This window comes from Coturnix japonica, chromosome 2 (genome assembly GCF_054131305.1).
Source record: "Coturnix japonica strain WE chromosome 2, WE-NBRP24, whole genome shotgun sequence".
Classification (NCBI taxonomy): Eukaryota; Metazoa; Chordata; class Aves; order Galliformes; family Phasianidae; genus Coturnix; species Coturnix japonica.
In genome coordinates, this window is record NC_140664.1 from 14520268 (window position 1) to 14538408 (window position 18141).

The 18141-nt window shown below is 35.0% G+C and overlaps 1 protein-coding gene across 3 annotated transcripts in view; it reads left to right on the forward strand.

The window, feature by feature from the left end:
* The window catches only part of CSMD3 (CUB and Sushi multiple domains 3), a 468617-nt gene that overhangs the window by 146170 nt on the left and 304306 nt on the right, over positions 1–18141 (forward strand). For all 3 annotated transcript variants that reach the window (XM_015856172.3, XM_015856173.3, XM_085537054.1), the window contains exon 6: positions 6561–6673. In XM_015856172.3, the coding sequence (XP_015711658.2) occupies positions 6561–6673 (113 nt within the window). The remainder of the gene's footprint in view (positions 1–6560; positions 6674–18141) is intronic.

An 18141-nucleotide genomic window follows, 5' to 3' on the forward strand; every position in this document is an offset into this window, starting at 1 on the left:
AAACAGTTTTCTATAAACTGTTTTCTCTTTGGGTGATAAACTCATACATTTTCCTTTTCAATGAAAATCTCTACTCGTATAAAAAAGTTCTACAGCTTCAGTCACAGAGACTTCTTGCTAAGACTTTTACACATACATAAGTGTTAAAGATGTTGATACTGCATAAATATAAATTGTATTTAAATTTCTAGGAAATCCAGAGTTATGAAAATACTTTCTTTCATGTTACTTGAATATTTACATTGAAAGTTCTTTTACAAGGACGAATTTATAGACACTTATTCATCCTGTTGACCTCTCCTGCTACCTATTCAAAGATAGCTGAAATTATCTATTTGCATGTAACATTTATTTGATATCTTTAACAAAATTCAAATCATGAGTTCTCAGCTTAGACAGAAATAGATTTTAAAAGAGGAAGGAGGAGAATTCTGGTTTTCTGTTTGACAATATATGTCATAGCACTCTTGCTCTGAAGTGAATTAGTATAATTGGGATGGAAATTTCCCAGAAAAACAAACAAATAAGCATAAACATAAAAAATAAAAACAAACCCCAAAAAACAACAAACCAAACAAAAAAACCCACCACCACCACCAACAAAACAAAAGCAAACACACACACAAACAAAACAACAACAAAACATAACAAAAAACAAACAAACAAAAAACAAAACAAACAAAAAAACCAAAGCAAAAACAGGAGATTAAGGATGCCAGTACCCTAAGTTATAATGCAATAGACAATCACAGTTATAATGACTTCCATTAGGACCCATTAATCTCATCACTGTAATTGGAAACAGGAAAGAAGTTGATAGGTCCAGCCATACAAAATCTTAATTGTGTTTTCTGTGACCAAAAGGTTAATTGTAAGGTTAGTATCTGAATCCCAACATAAGCAGTTTTACTGACTGAGTTGATGGAAAAAGAGCAATATGTATGTTAACTTATTTAATCATTAAGTCGGGATCTTTTTAAACAATCAATGTGTTAAATATTTAGTCAATTTGAGCTTTCATTCTTTAATATAGTTCTTTCTAAGCAAAGCTGAAACATAAACCGTAAAACTGTAATCTTTCCCCCACTCTTACTCAGAAAAGACTTCCAAGAGTGACACTATAATGATTAGAGACCTTGTCTTGAAATTCTGTGTTTCAATATACTAAGTCAGAAACCTAAGTCTTGTACCTAGTACTTAGTGTCCTTAGTGTTACGGATATTTTTACAGAAATGTTCATTATGGAGTTTGCTACAACAAGACTGATACAAGATAGCAAGAATTATGGGAACAAGGAAATCATGGACAGCAGAGAAAAGGAAGACTAGAAATCTTTGCTAAAGTTTTTAAGTCACGTACATGTATAGCAAGTGCAACAGATGAAAGATATTGATGTCTTCCATTCTTGATTGATAGAATTGCTTACTAATTTAACCAAATCAGGTTAATCACTGGTCAGGAACTGTTCTGTTGGGAAGGAAGGGATATCAAACAGTATTTCTCGTATCTTTTATACTCTCTTATGCAGTTTGTAACATGCTATCTACCTAGGCATTCAATCTCTCTAGCATGTACACATGCATAGATAATGCTTGATTGGCATTATCAAAATATGTGATACATATATTTTATACAGAAGTTTTATTTCAAGAAACCAGGAATACCTGTTAAATATCTCATAGAACTGAGAAAGTTTTCACATAGCTACAGTTAGCACCAAAACAAACATTTAAGATTTCATCACATGAATGATGAATGATGAAGAAGTCTATGTATGCATCAAGTAAGGCTTAGGTAGTATTAGGAAGGGTTGCAGCGGTGCTTACAGGTCAATCTCAAATTGTTTTTAAAATCATGTCATGTCCATTTCTGTGAACCCCCTGGCTTTTGAGGAAATGTGAAAATACTACACTTCCTGAAAAGGTTTTTGTTTGTTCATTTGTTTGTTTGTTTGCTTAAATGAAAAACATTTCTGTATACTTTCCCCATAAAGATAGTACTTCTGTTTGGATTTTTTTCTGAACACATATAATGCCTAAACTAATGCTTTGTACTAGAGATGTTTGCATGCTTTTATCTTGCTTCAGAATTAGCATAGAAATTTGGCAAATAAATCAACTTTACTAAAAGAATAACCTGTCCTTTTCAATACTTTTGTTGATGACCTGGATGAGGGGTTTGAGTGTACTCTCTGTAAGTTTGCAGATGTCATCAATCTGGCAGGATGTGTCAATCTGCCTGGAGGTAGAAAGGCTCTACAGAGTGATCTAGGCAGGCTGGATAGCTGGGTTGAGGTCAATGGGATGAATTTCAACGAGACCAAGTGTTGGGTCCTGCACTTTGACCACAAATCCAGGCAATGTTACAGGCTTGGGGCAGAGTGGCTAAAAGACTGTGCAGAGGAAAAGAATCTGGAGGTATTGGTCAATGCTTGGCTGAACATGAGCCAGCAGTATACCCAGAAGGCCAGTGGAATCCTTGTTTCCTCAGAAATAGTGCAGCTAACATGACCAGGGAGGTGATCATTCCCCTGTACTCAGCACTGATAAGGGTGCACCTTGATTATTGTGTTTGGTTTGGGGCCCCTTGTTACAAGAACTACATGGAGTCCCTGGAGCATGTATAGAGAAGGGCAATGAAGCTGATGAATGGACTAGTGCATAAGCCTAATGAGGAACACTTGTGGGAACTGATTAATTGATAAAAGAATGAATCTTTCACCCATAACACAAGCTAAGATGGATGCTCTATCAGTTTTTCGTGTGTGATTTCAAAGTTGGAATTTCTCTGTTGAAGGCTGCATTCACCACCATGATTTAGATTTATGCATTTTTGACAGCCTAGTTCTCCCCCACAAGTAATTTTGAAAGAGAACTGGAAAATGAAAGCTGACTCTCTGTGTCCTCTGCCTATAGTCTTTTACAAGCTAGAATATTTTTCATTTTCTTACTTGACAAAGGTTGATGAACTAAGGTGACATTCTTGGAACTCCATACCTTTGTTTGAAACAAAGATTAAACTGCTATGCTCAGTTTCCTGAATAAGTGCTCTAACTTCTTAATTGTCAATACTTTAAAAAATAAAGCCTATATGTATACATGCATCACAAACCAAGAAGAATTGTAACCAGTGCTCCTGAGTACATCAATTGTAAGGTGAGCATGAGTCAATAGTCTGCCTAGGATAGTCAACTGCACCCTGGAGAGCATCAAGCACAGCATTGCTAGCTGGTTTAGGGAAGTAACTGTCGCACTGTACCCTGCCTTGATGCAGCTTTGAGTACTGTGTGCAGTTTTTGATGCCACAGTATAAAGAGGGAATAAAACTATTAGAGAATGTCCAAAGGAGGACTACAAAGAGGGTGGAGGCTCTAGTGGGGATGACATAAGAGGAGTAGCTAAGTCACTTGAATTGTTCAGCTCAGAGAAGAGACTGAAGGGAGACCTCACTGAAGCATATGGCTACCTCATGAGGCAGAGCAGAGAGACAGAAGCTGATATCTGTTTGGTGACTAATGATATAACCTGAGGGGATAACATGAAGTTATGACAGAGGATATTCAGGCTGGCTATCAGGAAAATGTTTTTCATCAAGAGGATGGCTGGACACTGAAGAAGTGGTCAAGGTACTAGGCTTGCTGGAGTTCAAGAAAAGTCTGGATAATTCTCACAGTAAGATAGTCTGATTTTTGAGTTTTCCTGTGTGAAGACAGGAATTGGACTCAAAAATCCATATGGATCTCTTCCAAATTGGGATATTCCATGATTCCATGACTCTATATTTTGCATACTTTCTTCTTGGAACAGTATTACTAGCTTCAGCCTACCAGAGAAATACACAGAATAGTTAGATCTTGCAGCACTGTATTTTCAGACTAATGTGGAAATGACTAGAATTTCAGTGGGGCAGAAGTGAGGGCAGGAATCCCAAACAGAGGTATAAGCATTTGTACAAACACTTCCTTATCCCTTCACTATTTACTTTCTTATCCACTCAACATATTTCTTTGCTGTCTCATAGCACTGTTTTTGTTTTTTGTTTTTTGTTTTTTCCTAGTTATTTTTTTTTCTTTCTTAAATTCTTTTATAAACATCACTCTCCAAATTCATTGGTTATAGGACTTTGTGTTAATTTTTTAAGCTGAAAAAAAGTTATGTTCTGTTTGTTCTCTAGCTGAAATTAGTAAGATCAGCATGTGGATTTCCACGGTTTAAAAGCACTCAAGAACAAGAATTCAATGGCACTTTTATAATCAGTGTTGCCAGACAGGCATTTTGTCACATATGTTATTCATTTGAGGGAAAGAATTTGCTAACACAGTTTCAGAGATTTGGAAAGCTATCTTAAAACACATGCAATTTTCAGATAGCTTGGCTGTGAAAAGATGGAAGGAACAGTACCACAATTTTTTATTATTATTTTTTTCTTTCTAAAGTCTTCCTCACTAAGTAAAATTACATAATACAGGAGTACAGTGGTACTTTATTATTTTTCTTCTCTCCCAAATTACTTCTTATGTTATGAATATAATTGACTTCAAAAATACCAACTGAAAATCTGGAAATAAGTGCAGACAAGTGCCTTAAGGCTGACTGTAGAAATAAATTGATTTAACCCTGTGAATGCAAAAATTTTTTTTCATAACAAAAGGCACTGGACCATCCACCCCAGCTCAATTTTCAGCTAAGGTTGTAATAAGGTTGTTTGTAGAGAAATCAGAACTGCTTCCTTATCTGGAAATCACTTGCATCTTAAGGAAATATTGATAATATTGGGTGTTGAATATAGGTTGGATAGAAAAGCTGCTTTTAGTAGGCATAAGAGCCCCTGATATTTAGCATTAATTAACATTTCCCACATTTAATTTTCAAGTTTTAAGACTAGGACAGAAAACAAACAAACAAGCAAAAACCCATACTTTTTGCTATCATTTTTTGAGAGCAATTTTTGAATAAAACATAACTATTACCCTTAGTATTTTGGTCAGTCCTGCATAGTAGAAGTAAAAAATTTTGAAGAAAATATCCCAAGTTTTCTCTTTGAAAACAGAGATGAATTGGTTTTAAACTTGTCAACACCTTTCAAATTTAGCAAATGTTTACTCAACAAGGTACTTCTGAATTAATATGCCCATAGAACTGGACATCTGTTCATTGTATAAAGAAGATTATGGCTCAAGGTTCAGAATATAAATTCCAAGTCAAACAAAAAACTCTAGCTACATTTTCAGTGGTGACTTCATAAGTCTACAAAATAGATAACACAAGTTTTCTTGTACTTTTTTCATATATATTACTTATTATTGAATGTATCACTCTTAATAAAGCAGACAATTAAAGGAAAGACTTAATGAAAAGGACTCTGTGCAGATACTCACCAAGAGATACTGACTGAAGCTGTAAAAGCCAAAAGTCTGAATGTGAAGATACTTCCTTACAGTTCTCTTTTAGGTGTTGTTTTGCTAGATGATTGTAGGAGCTTTCTCACACTGTGTATGAGTTTCTGTCTGTAAAGGGGAGACAATACTGATAATGATATTGTTGTACTTCACAAAGTGACTTCAAATGCTAGATGAATATTTCTCTGTGAAAGTAAGATATTACTGAAACAGAATCCTTTCACTCTCTCACTAGTAGATTGCCTGAATAAGCTTATATCCTGTTATATACTAGGTTTGCTTTGAGTTCTATTTGTTTGTTTGTTTGTTTGTTTTTTGGGGAAGGGTGTTCAATGCAGGAGAGCAGTCCACAATATCTGAACATAAAATGGCTAGTGTTTTATTGTTAACTACAGGAAGAGCCCTGTTGAGAAATAAATGGAAGGACTGAGTGTGTTAACATACTGAAGACATAACTTACCTTTATTTTTTTAGTGGGAAAAGTATCTTGCATTATTGACTTGATAGAAAGATTTCTTATGAAATGCTTGTTCACTTTTAGATATTCATGTAATCTAGTAAGAAAATCATTAACTCTAACTCAGACATTCCAAATGAACAAATCAAGATGAAAAACTGCAGTGACTGGAGTATTGCCCCAACATTAAAAAACAAAGCAAACCAAAAACAAACAAAAAAACCCATCAAGCTAAAAAAACAGTTTGTTTGCCTCGGTTTGAGTAAATTTTCTTCGTAGAAGCTCATACGGTTTGGATTTCCAACTAAAGCAGTGTTGCTGACAGCCCAGAGTTCTGTCTGTCACTAAGTAGTGCCTGTGCAGTGTGAAGGCTTTCTCTTTTTCTCTCTCTGCCCCCACAGTGAGTAGGCTGTAGAAGATGAACGATTCAGGGAGGGGAGAAAACCTGAAGAGAGTGCCCAAACTGATAACGAGATTATTTCATACATACAAAACAGTAGTCATCAATAAAAACTGGGGTTTGGGTGCTGGCTGGTGTTGCTTTTGGGATGTTGTGAGCGATTTGTATATCTTGATTCCACCTCTTTCCCCTATTCCCCTGAAGATCCATACAGAACTTTATCAGAACTTCATAAAAATCTACTAATCACTTTTTATCTTTTAATTTTTTTATTATTATTATTATTATTTTCTATTTTAATGCAGGCTCTCTGGAATGAATATACCTCCTCCAGTTATCAGCAACAAAAATTGGCTTAGACTACGTTTTGTAACTGACAGCAATCACCGATACCGTGGATTTAGTGCTCATTATCAAGGTACATCTATAAAAACATCTTTTTTTATATTGCTGTTGTGGTTGTTTCTCTGTTTAAAAAAAAAAAAAAAAAGAAAAAAAAAAAAAAGAAAGTGAAGTTATTGAGTAAATGGAAGGGTTTTTTTTTTACATGAAAAAATTCCCTATATAGTTTGTATTTGTATAAATACAATAAAGGATAAAGTCGTATCAAATTACAATCCATTACAGTATGGCTAGTGTAATAAATAAGTACCAAGTTACAACAGGTATTTACTTCCTTCTCCCCTGTGTAGTATGTAGCTTTAAAAATGTTCCTTATTTCCTAAAGAGATTACAAAACAGATGCAGAATTAATTTTGTCTTTAAAATACACGTTTACCTCCATGATTTTGTTAGCCATGTTTGTAAAACAGTGAGTAAGTTTCTGTTTACTAATGTGGCATTTCATCATTATTATCTCTTTCTACGTATTCCTGAATACAGTGTGCTATTAAAGATTTAATTAACATGTAGGATTGTTATCCATCGTTTTTATGAACAATCGTTACTTTGAATAGGAGTGAAAATATCTGAAGCACTAACTAGAGAATACCACAGTTTGGAGGAAGGTTGTAATAATGATGAAGCTCTGATAAAAACTGAACTCCATTAGTACATGCAAATACAGTCTGCTTTTTCACAAACATTATTATAAAAAATATTTTCCCATATCTACAGTGCATCAATGGATCTTCCTTTTTCTTTTTTTTCTTTTTTTTTTTTTTCTTTCTTTCTTTTTTTTTTTTTTTTTAATCTAGGGGAAAAAAAATAATCATCATCATAGCATTTCTAATGAGATTTAGGTCAGGAATTCCTTTAAGATTTCTCTGCAAGAAATTCATCATGGGAAGACATTGGCTACATAAATGTTTGCAGAATCTGGTAAAATTCATTAATAAATACGATAAAAAAAGTCCAAGGTTAGGACTATTTTTTGTAATGTAATTGATCTGTGAGATTGCCGCAGATAATATATTCTAAATAAGTAAAGATTAATTTGATTATTTTAGCACATGTATTTATATATACTTAGAGTTTCCTAGATTATATAGATGTCTTGAAATGTGTACCGTAGTGAATTCAGTTGAAAGAATCTTCCTTAATGTTGCTCCACATTTTCCACAACTTCTGTAAAAAGGCATTGACTTGTGATTTTGTTTTTTTTTTTTGTTTTTTTTTATGGCATTCTTAATAACTTATGATAAACCACATGCTTTTCTGCAAAATTCCTAGACATAAAATAGAAACTTTCTGTTAGATCCTTTCTGACAACTGATAAGCAGTCTGATAACTATTTTGGCAGTTTACATAAAGCAATTCACATTGATCAGATGCTCATTTTTTAACTACTGAGAATGAATTACATTTCACATGACACACATCTTGTATTACACTTGCATTCCTGGCAGAACTGTGAAGTGTTAGGTAATAGAAAAAAAGAATCAGACTTCTGTTTAGTTTCAGACTGTATTCTGCAAGTCACATAGATGACATTAACAGGCAGCTGTGATTTCTCATCATCACCTAAAAAATACAACTAAGTCAGTGGTGATTACACTACTGAATTCATATTATTTTGTTTTGAAATAATACTTTCTTTCATTTCATAATATTTAATTTTTGACATTATATTGAAGAATATACGTTAACATGTACTCTATGCTTAGTTTTCAAAGGCTGCAGTGTGAAGGAAAAAATGAAGAAAATATATTTTACTGCTGTATGAGAAAATTTAAAAAAAGCTACTCAAGCAGTCAATTCAGCATGTAAAAGCATTAAATGTTCGTACTGCAAGCAGATACAATCATTACAAATTAAATCTGATTGTAGAAGATTAAAGAATGCAATATGAGGTATTAAGGATAGTGGTTTCAGAATTTACAGCAGACTAAAGAGGAAAATGTGAGGAAAGGAATTAAATATACAAAAAACTTTCATAAGTTTAGAAAATTTATATTTATATATATATATATATAATTCCTCTTCAAAAATGTGAAAACTTCATTTTTTGGTTGGAGACTGTTTTAAGTCTTTTTCTGAACCCAATTTTCAAATTCACATGAGTTATCAAAGAAGATTATTAATAAAAATGAAATAATTATTCCGAATAACAGTGCAATACAGATAGATGAGACAATTTTTTTTGTTGTGAATCTACTTCTATGTCACTTTCTAGAGGAAATGTGTTAACCTTCTCAGCTAATTACATTATCTTTGTTTTCTCTTTTAATTTTTTTCATCCCCAATTCTACTGCATTGATACAGAAAAAAATTGCAAATACTGAAACATAAAACACAGCATAATTTTCTCATTCCATCAATACTTAGTACTTCTGTATTCCTTTCACCTAGTTACTTCCCTGGCTTGCTGCTTTTGCACAACTGTGTATTTTATACTAATGCTTTTGTGTGGTGCATTGACCCTAACTGGTAGCAAATCACCCATGCTCACTCATTCTGTCATTTTGGAACAGGGCATAAGATACAAGTCAGAAAACCTGTAGGTTGAAGGGACTGTAGGGTTGACAACTTAATTACTGTGACAAACATAACAAACAAGAAATGTAACTTAGGGCATTTAGTTACTGATTTGGGTGTTAGAGAAATTAAAACCATACAGACATTTAAACAGATACAGAAAATACCTTTCCATTAGGTTTTACATGCTTAACTTTGCTTCTGACACCTCCCACTTCCCACATTTACATTGCCACATATTACATACACCGTCTCTTCCGTCTCTTCTATAATGAGAAAAGTATTACAGGAATTTTGAGTCAGGTTGAAGCAGTTTAATCCTACTTCTCCTCAGTTCTCACTCTTTTCTGATACTTATTCATTCTTAATCAGTTCCTCTGTATCAAAACACAACTGCAAACTCCTTAGGCAAACCCATGCTCTAGCACAGGTTACCGACTGAATAATTTTTCTTTTGGGATTGATAGCAGCACTGCTTACTCCCTCTTTCTTTCCTCTTGTTCCTTTTTATTGTGTTTACTGCTTTTTCTTAGGCAGGTGTTCTCATGCAGGTGCCATAAACAACTCCTCTGACAGGCATACAGCTGCAACTTGTGGTGAGCCAGCTGGAACTGGCAGTGACTTACATATGTGTGGCAGCCCTTGATCTTCTATCAAAAAGGTTGCATTTGCAATCTATCTGTTACTGAAACTTGTCATTTGCACCCAATATAATCTGCAAAAACTTGTTATTTTATATCTAAGAAAATAAACCAGGTTCTATATCCACTGTTAAGCAGGATATGAAATACCCAAATGTTTATTTGTTTGTTTTCATTCTGTTCTCTTAGATGAATGAGAATGGCTTTTTAAATTTCTTTTTCACAAGGCAGCCTCACATGTCAGAGCTTCCGCATAATATATCAAGTTACTGCTGTCTAGCTATTGTCAAAGGATAAAAATGATGCCTTACAGGCTTCAAATCAAGGTGCATGTGGAAGAAAAAATAAAGCATAAGCAACCTTTTAATTTCATTATCACATTTTACCTTATTTTCCATTTAAGGTTTCAGCCTTGCAGACACCTGTGATAATGTTTGAATTACTTTATCCAGTACAAGTGAAATTGACTGAGGTGTGTAAACATAAGGGAAACAGCCAGATTTGTTTAAGTCCACCGTCAATCAGGTTAAGTGTTGACTCTTTTAAAAAGGTATTTTCATTCATGAAATATCTTCAATTAGCAAATTCTAAAGTATGGTAGAAAATAATGATCATAGTGATGCATGTATGTCAGTTAGAAGAAATTCAAAATTTATCCCTTCCCTTCACACTTCCCAGGTTCTAGTGTCACAGCAAGGTATGTTTAACACCTGCTAATCTCCTGTGTTTTAGTATTTCTGTGCATTCACTGAAGGGCTTTGGTCTTGGTGACTTCTATCTTTACTGCTTTATTAAAACTTCTTTTGATTTTGAAGTTGTTTAGTGAAGTACAGCCAAAGCCTTTTGGATAGGCTGCTGCTGCAGTGTTTCTTGGCACTGGGAATCTTCTATTTTTAAAATTAGTTGTCATTTTTGCTCCATCTATGTACTGTTCCCTTGAAATTTCCTTGTGTTTGCTACTTTCTATTGGCTACGCTTTGCACCCCATTACTTACATATGAATCTATAATATTATCTAAATTGACAAAAAGGATTTAGTTAGCTTCACAGCTTCCAGTCTTATAGATGAGTGTACAAAAACTTCAGTTATTTATGTCAAGCATACCTTGACTGTGAAAGTGCTTCTGGAAAAGAAACATCCATTTTCTGATAAAGATTAAGACTCCACAGATTCACTATCTCTTGAGATCCAGCATTCCTTCATTCTTTCTCCACAACTAAGGCTGTGGAAGCTTTCAGTGGTAAACTTGTACTTACGGTTCATCTAACTGGTGAAATTAATTTCCTTCCTTATTTTTTTCTTGTATACTCTATGTAGTAAATCAATGGCACTGTTGAGGGCTTGTACCAAATAACACATAAATTGAAGAAAAAACAGTATCGAATATTTGAGTATGATTATGATACATTCTGTTGAGAATCACAGAAACACCAAGATTGGAAAAGACCTGCAAGGTCATCCAGTCCAACCATCCACCAATCACCAATAGTTCTCAGTAGACCATGTCCCTCAAAACAATGTCCAAACATTCCTTGATCTCCAGGGTCAGTGACATCATCACCTCCTTGGGCAGCCCATTCCGCTGCCTGACCACTCTTTGAGAGTTGTAGAATTTCCTAATGTCCAGCCTGAACCTTCCCTGCATAAAAGGGTAAAATTTAGATCTCAATCTACATGTGAAAAGCATCCTAATGGTTTTGCTGCCTAATACCAAACAACCAGAAATGTGGAGCTGAAGTGAGATCAATGCCAGCACCTGTAGTGTGATACAGAGAAACCTGACACTGAAGTGTTTTTTGTTTTGTGTTGTTTTAACATTTGATTTTACATTGTTTGTTACTTTGCTTGCTTTTAGTATATTTATAGAAGTCTATCTCCATTCCAAAATGATTTATGGAGGTAGACATTTCATTTGTTTTGCTTTGAGGGACAATTTGAAGCAGCTGACAGTCAAGTAAAGAATTTCTTACTGCAAAGTAAGTAGTAATAAATTGCCTCAGAACACTGTGGCTAGAGTTGTCAGACAGGAAAAACATCTTTACTACTTTTTTCAGAGCATCCAACAGTTTAAATGTCATTAGTTACTTCTCTCAGAATCTGTTGCAACTAAGAGTTTGTAGTGATTGTGCTGGAGGACACAGCAGTCATGACGAAAGTTTAAGTGAGGTTTGCTGGATGTCTAACACCCAATGAATCTGGGGAGCTATGGTGCACAGTTCAGCTTTTCACAAATATGTATGTGATGACATACAAAATGATGTAGGTTATCCAAGGTATTCTTAGGGTACTGACAGAACTGTTCAGGCTCTTCTGGCAGTTGGAAACAAGAAAGGATGTTACAAAGCTGTGTGTTATGAAATATTCAAATTGCACCAAACCAAAGTTTGCACGGATATTTGAATCTTCTCCACACCAAGATGATACTGTGAGTGCAGTTTACAGAGTGATTCAGATGGCCATATGGAAGAAGCTGGGTAGAGATGATCTAGAGCAGTCATGTCTGGCCTATGAGCAACACACAGTAGTTCATCCTGTACTGCAGTTGGCCCCCCTCCCACCACCATCATGCATCACTGCCAAGCAGCCTGGTCTGGGCCCAGGCATGCTTACATTTCTCAGCAACAACCAAACCATTGCTGTGCTGTTAACATTGACTCGACTGATACCACGACAAAGGAGAGTGCAAGGAATTGCTAACTTAAGATATGGCAAATAATTTTATACATTTTAATACATTGTTGTGAACAGTGAAAAATAGACATCCTTACTTTACATTCTAATAAAGGTATTTGAGAATGAATTTCACAACTGGTGAAAAAATCATTAATTTTTTGGTATATCCATGACTATATTTTCAGTCAACGTAAATGCTTTACCTGTGAATTTTTAGGTAGAATGTATAGAGTTGTAAACAGATAGTCTACTCAAAAACTTGATTGTGTCTCTTAAGTGGACTTTTACATGCCTTATCTTACCAGAGAAAATTATCCCTTACTCACCATCATGTCTTGTTCTGTTATTGCTTTTTGGCAATATGTACATTTGTGAAAAAATTACTTTCGAGGATGAATAAAGAGGAATAATAAAATTAGATCAAAAATCTCGTACAAGAACCTTGAGAACTCACTAAGAATTACAAGCACTCTGATTAAAGCATTTGTTTAACAAAAACATGGTCAAATGTCCCACTAGTTTTTCATTTTTGTTGTCTATGTTTTAATAAAAAATGATTTCTTACTCATATACATTGACTATATTATATACTTTGTGTACTGCCCAAGACACTATCCACTCAGTGCGGCACAGGCAAGCCAAAAGGTTGGATACCCGTGCTCTAGAATAATTGTATTGCTTTAGCAAATTAGAGAGAATTTACAGGAGGCAGTGCTCTTCCACAGGAGCAGGAAGAGAGCAAAGTACACATAAAATGGCAGCTAACAGCATTTAGGCAGCAGTTGTCTTCTGTTCAGGATGTATACTTTGGGATGGGTTAAAACACTATTTTCCTGACTACACTTATTTGATTACCTTTGATAATAATAGGAGTTTATATACCAAGGACAGCTATAGATGAGCAAACATAGGTGACTGAGAATCTGAGATTCCTAGGTCTAATCTCACATGAAGTGCAGAGTTGCTGAGAGTTACTTACTGAAATGGCTTTTCAGTACTAGTGCACTCATGGGATTTTGAGATATACCCTGAGAGAAATTAAAGTGCTGCATCACTTGTGTCAGAGCTGTAGAAGCCTGCTACTTAAGGGCTTAGCTTCTTTATGCTTAGGGTGGTGTTTACTGGTTGTCTTAGTAATTTATTTGGCAGATGACAGTTGTATCGTTGTTTTGTTTGTGTGTGAATGTGTTTTTGTTTTTGTGACTTTTGTTTTTTTAATGACAAATACTTAGTTCTTAATATTGTAAGCTCTAAAGTCCTATTGCCAAAATACAGCCCAGAAAGCTACCTGATCTTGCAGTGAATGGAGGAAAAAGAAGCTCATTTCTCATGAAAGAAAATCACAGGGCCTTTTCATTAGATTTTTTTTTATTTTTTTATTTTTTTTTTAATTTTTTTATTTTTTTTTAAATCCCCAGGCTTAACAAAAACATAAATTGCATATGCGGTTATAAAAGAAAATGATTTTTAGTAAAATTCCGTGCTCAGGTGTCTGTTAGCTCTGCATCGTTTTATACTGAGCTGTACTTTCTGAACAGATTATTTTTCACCTTTCCACTCTAGAGATGTCTTTTCTTTGCAGCTATGCACCCACACAATGATGGTGTGTAGAATGACATTGGTTTTTCTCTAGACAAGACAGAGGAGACAAATTGATCCATTTCATTGTCCTCCCATTTTAAAGTACATATTTTTAGAATTCTCCTATTCATAGGCTATAATAACACTCGTGTTGAAGGTTAATTAAGTTTGTTCTGTTTCTTTTCACCAAACCAGAAGTATTTATTTCTAACATTTCAATTATTTTTTTTTTAATTTTTTTCTATTTCAAATAAGAGCAACGTCTTTTAAAATAAGTCAACAGAACTAAGATTAAAAATTGAAAACACTGATAGTACTAATGTTTAAATTAATGGATCACAATTTCCTTCTGGATTAGAAGTTGAAATGCAGTAAAGGGTCCTTTCCAGGCAGGATATTTATCTATTTATTATTTCTTTATTAATTATTGTGTTTCAATGAGTGTGTCTGCTTAATTTTAATTATTCTAAAAAAAAAAAACAAACAACAAAAACAATTTAAAAACCCATGAATGATGCATTTGTACTGAAACCTTTTAATATGCTCCTGTTTAATATTCTACACACATGCTCACTATTTGTAAAGGGGAAACTGACAGTATTTTTATGTGCTACTATTTCAAATCCTCAGCAGAAGAAGACAAATATGTACTGAATTATTTGCAAATTCAATTAGATAATACACTCTATTTTTATAAGATCAAAACATTAATACATTAACCTGTGTATCTGCTTCATTACCACCAACCAGCATAATACACTACACTGATGACCTGTTCATGTCAAGACAAAAATACTGAGGGAAAAAATCTGAAATAAAGTATTGGTATAGCACTTTATTTATTTACCAAAATATTTATCAGAATATTTAGTGGAATATATATTCTGTAATACTGACATTAGCTATTGAAACATCTTGCTTCCCTTTTGTAAATGTTTACTCAGTTTTCCACGGTATGTTCAAGCTTCCTCATTAAGTGACTTACTTTTCTTCAACATTATTTTTCAATGGAATCAAAAGTGATAAGCCACCGCAATTAGCTGTTGAATAGTTTTCAACATTGTGTAGCTCAATGGGCACAAAAAGAAATAAATCTGATGCTAACTTTTAAAAACAGATTTTAAAGATTATAATGAATTAATGAATTATGTCAGTGGTGTAATATGTAGTAGACAGAAGTGCTTCTTCTTGATGAATTAAAGCCACTTCCATTTTTTCATTTTCTTTCTTTCTTTCTAATTTTCTCTTAAAAAAAAAATAAAATATAGGAGATCATTTTTAATTTTGGAGAACTGTCATTTTGTACTGCAAGGGGCATCCAACCAAAGCATGAGATATATAGGTCACTCTGAAAGTAAGGCGTCCTATTTATTTCCATGGAAAATACAGCAGATACAAAGAGTATAGTAACTCTATTTGATAGATAAAATTCTCAGCTATGCTATTTTTCAACATACCCATCACCATTAGCTATTCATTTTTACCAGCAATGAACAATAGCCTGCATACTGTGCTTATTAAAATCTGCACCAGCAGAGGTGAACCACTGTTTCACAGCTACTATGGCATCATCAGTGACAGGGAAATGTTGCCCACACATTACATATAACCAGACTGGAAACAGAAGGCAACAACTCTCGACTGTAAGGTGGTTGTGGTCAGTCAGTCCAGCCAAGATTGGCAGGGTTTTCCATGGCTGTCAGACTGGTTTGAGTCTTGGCATCATCATGCTGCAAGAGAAAGGTTGTCTTCTTCTCTGGCCTGACTCTGAATATTCAAGGCTTCAGCTTAGACTGTGTCATGATACAGTGGTCAGAGCTGATGGTTTGTCTGCATTTCTGAAAATGCAGAAGAAACACTCCTTTTCTGTCCCAAATGACAGTGCACATCACTTTATCCTCTGAGGACTATATTTTGACCTTTTTCTTTGATGGGCAATTCACATGTTGCCACACCATGCGCTGCCATTTTGAATCCAGTTTATAGTAGTGACATAATATCTGTCACTGGTAACAGCATGATCCAGGAAACTGTCACCTTCATCCTGACAATGTTTTATATTTGATTTTCTTTCTTTTTCTGTGTGAGCATTCTGTTTCTGTTGTGAGGACCTACCTGCCACAAACTGTGATATTCAAACATTGCCTCCATAATTTCCAATACATTGAAGCCCATATTGATCTTCATATTCAGTTCCCTGACTACAGTCGACCAAATTGCACAGATGAGCTGATCCAGATTCTCTTCATTTCATGACGCGACAGTTGTGCATGGACATCCTGAACATGTCTTTTGCATTGCTGATGCCTCTGCTGAAAAGCATTATCCACCGTCTCACTGCTCTTGTCCACTATTTGGTATCTATAAATGTTCAGCAACTGTCAATGAATTGTTAATTGGTGATTTTTTTTATTTTTTTATTTTTTTCCCACCAACAGGGATTCAGTTCCACATCTTTGCTTTGTACATACTTCTCTGCCAGATGCCATTTTGTCAGACTTCCCCCCTGCTGCTGTCTGTCACACAGCAACAAAATGAAACAGAATATTGTTGGGGATGTTCAACTTCTATTGCTGTACTAACAATATCCACCCCTGACATCTTGGGCCAACATAATAAGATAGGAGACATTACTTCCAGAGCATCCTTCATACTTTAGATAAGAATAGCCAGATAGAGAGAACTATGTAATTAAGTAAATGAATCTGGGATTTTTTTTTGGCATCTTGCCTCATACTTCAGTTTCACATGTACTTTCTAATCAGACTTCATACCCAATTATAAAGAACTACTCTTAGTCTTATTTTTCTTTGGACTCAAGACAGAGTTATCTTCTAGTTGGTTAGTTGCTTGAGAGTACTTGTTCTTTTGATAGAGATCATATCCACTAAGATAAAATGCATTTGCTACAGAGACTAACTTCAAGCAGGTAAAACTGCATTGGGTAAGGGATCTGGAGTGAAGAAAAGCAACCAAAAATCTCCTTTTTAGACTTTTTTGGAATCAGCAACACGGCTGTATCTGGGCTAGCAACTGGCAGCTTCTGGGCGGGCTCCTGACTCACCAGGGGTGGAGCTGACACTGCCTGCTCTTTATCTCTGGAGATTGACCTTGATCCATTTGCTGTGTGGATAAAAAGAGACCAGGGAGTCTCTTTTCTGCAACTAGTTCCTGCCCACACAACACAGAAGGTGTAGAAAGTTGTTCTGAGCACGTAGGGTGGAGACAGTGTGTGAAGGCTGCCTGCACTGCCCATTTAATAAGGCAGTAGTGGGAGTGGAGGCTGTCTTGTGTCAGCTCAGATGAGTGCTCTTGTCTTTTCTCAGGTGAACCTTGACTGATAACGCACTAAACATAAGGTTACATGTAAGGTCATAATTTTTTGAGTTGACATATACACACTGATTCAAGCATTCATTTTAGACAATTCTATAAATGGAAATTTCTAAGCTAATGTATTATTACTTATCAACAACTATGAGGTGGCAAACCACCAAAAGAAGAGAGAAGGAATACAACAGCGGTGGATGCGATAGGCAGTGCCAGCAAGGTGTCCCCTGCTTTAAAATGCACTTTGCCTTTCTCAGAGCAGAACAAACCACTATATTAGATTTCTCTACAATACAAACTACTCACAGAAAGTTATTTACAGCTATAGTCACTTATTTCTATTGTTACTTGCTTTACCCTTAACTTCCTTCTTTTTTTTTTTTTTTTTTTTTTTTATTTAATTGGTAAGCTTTTTCTTGTTGACCTACTATTGTTACAAAAATCATCTATGGGTAATAATTCTTGATGCAGTACAGAGTGAGATGCACCCGTATCTGCCAGAAAACAAATATCTTTGCACTGCTGTGTGCACACTGCGTTCAGCCTGCTGGGGCCAAAACTCATCCTGGGATCTTCAGGACCTGCTCTAGTAAAGCTGCCACCGTTTCTTCCAACTCCACCACCACAATTCCCCCTCCATACAATTTCCAAGCCCCATCAACAGATTTGTCCAAGTCCCCTACCCTAGTTCCCTAAATGTGTATATTATTGGGAGAAAGTGAAGACATTCCTGCTCGGACTAGC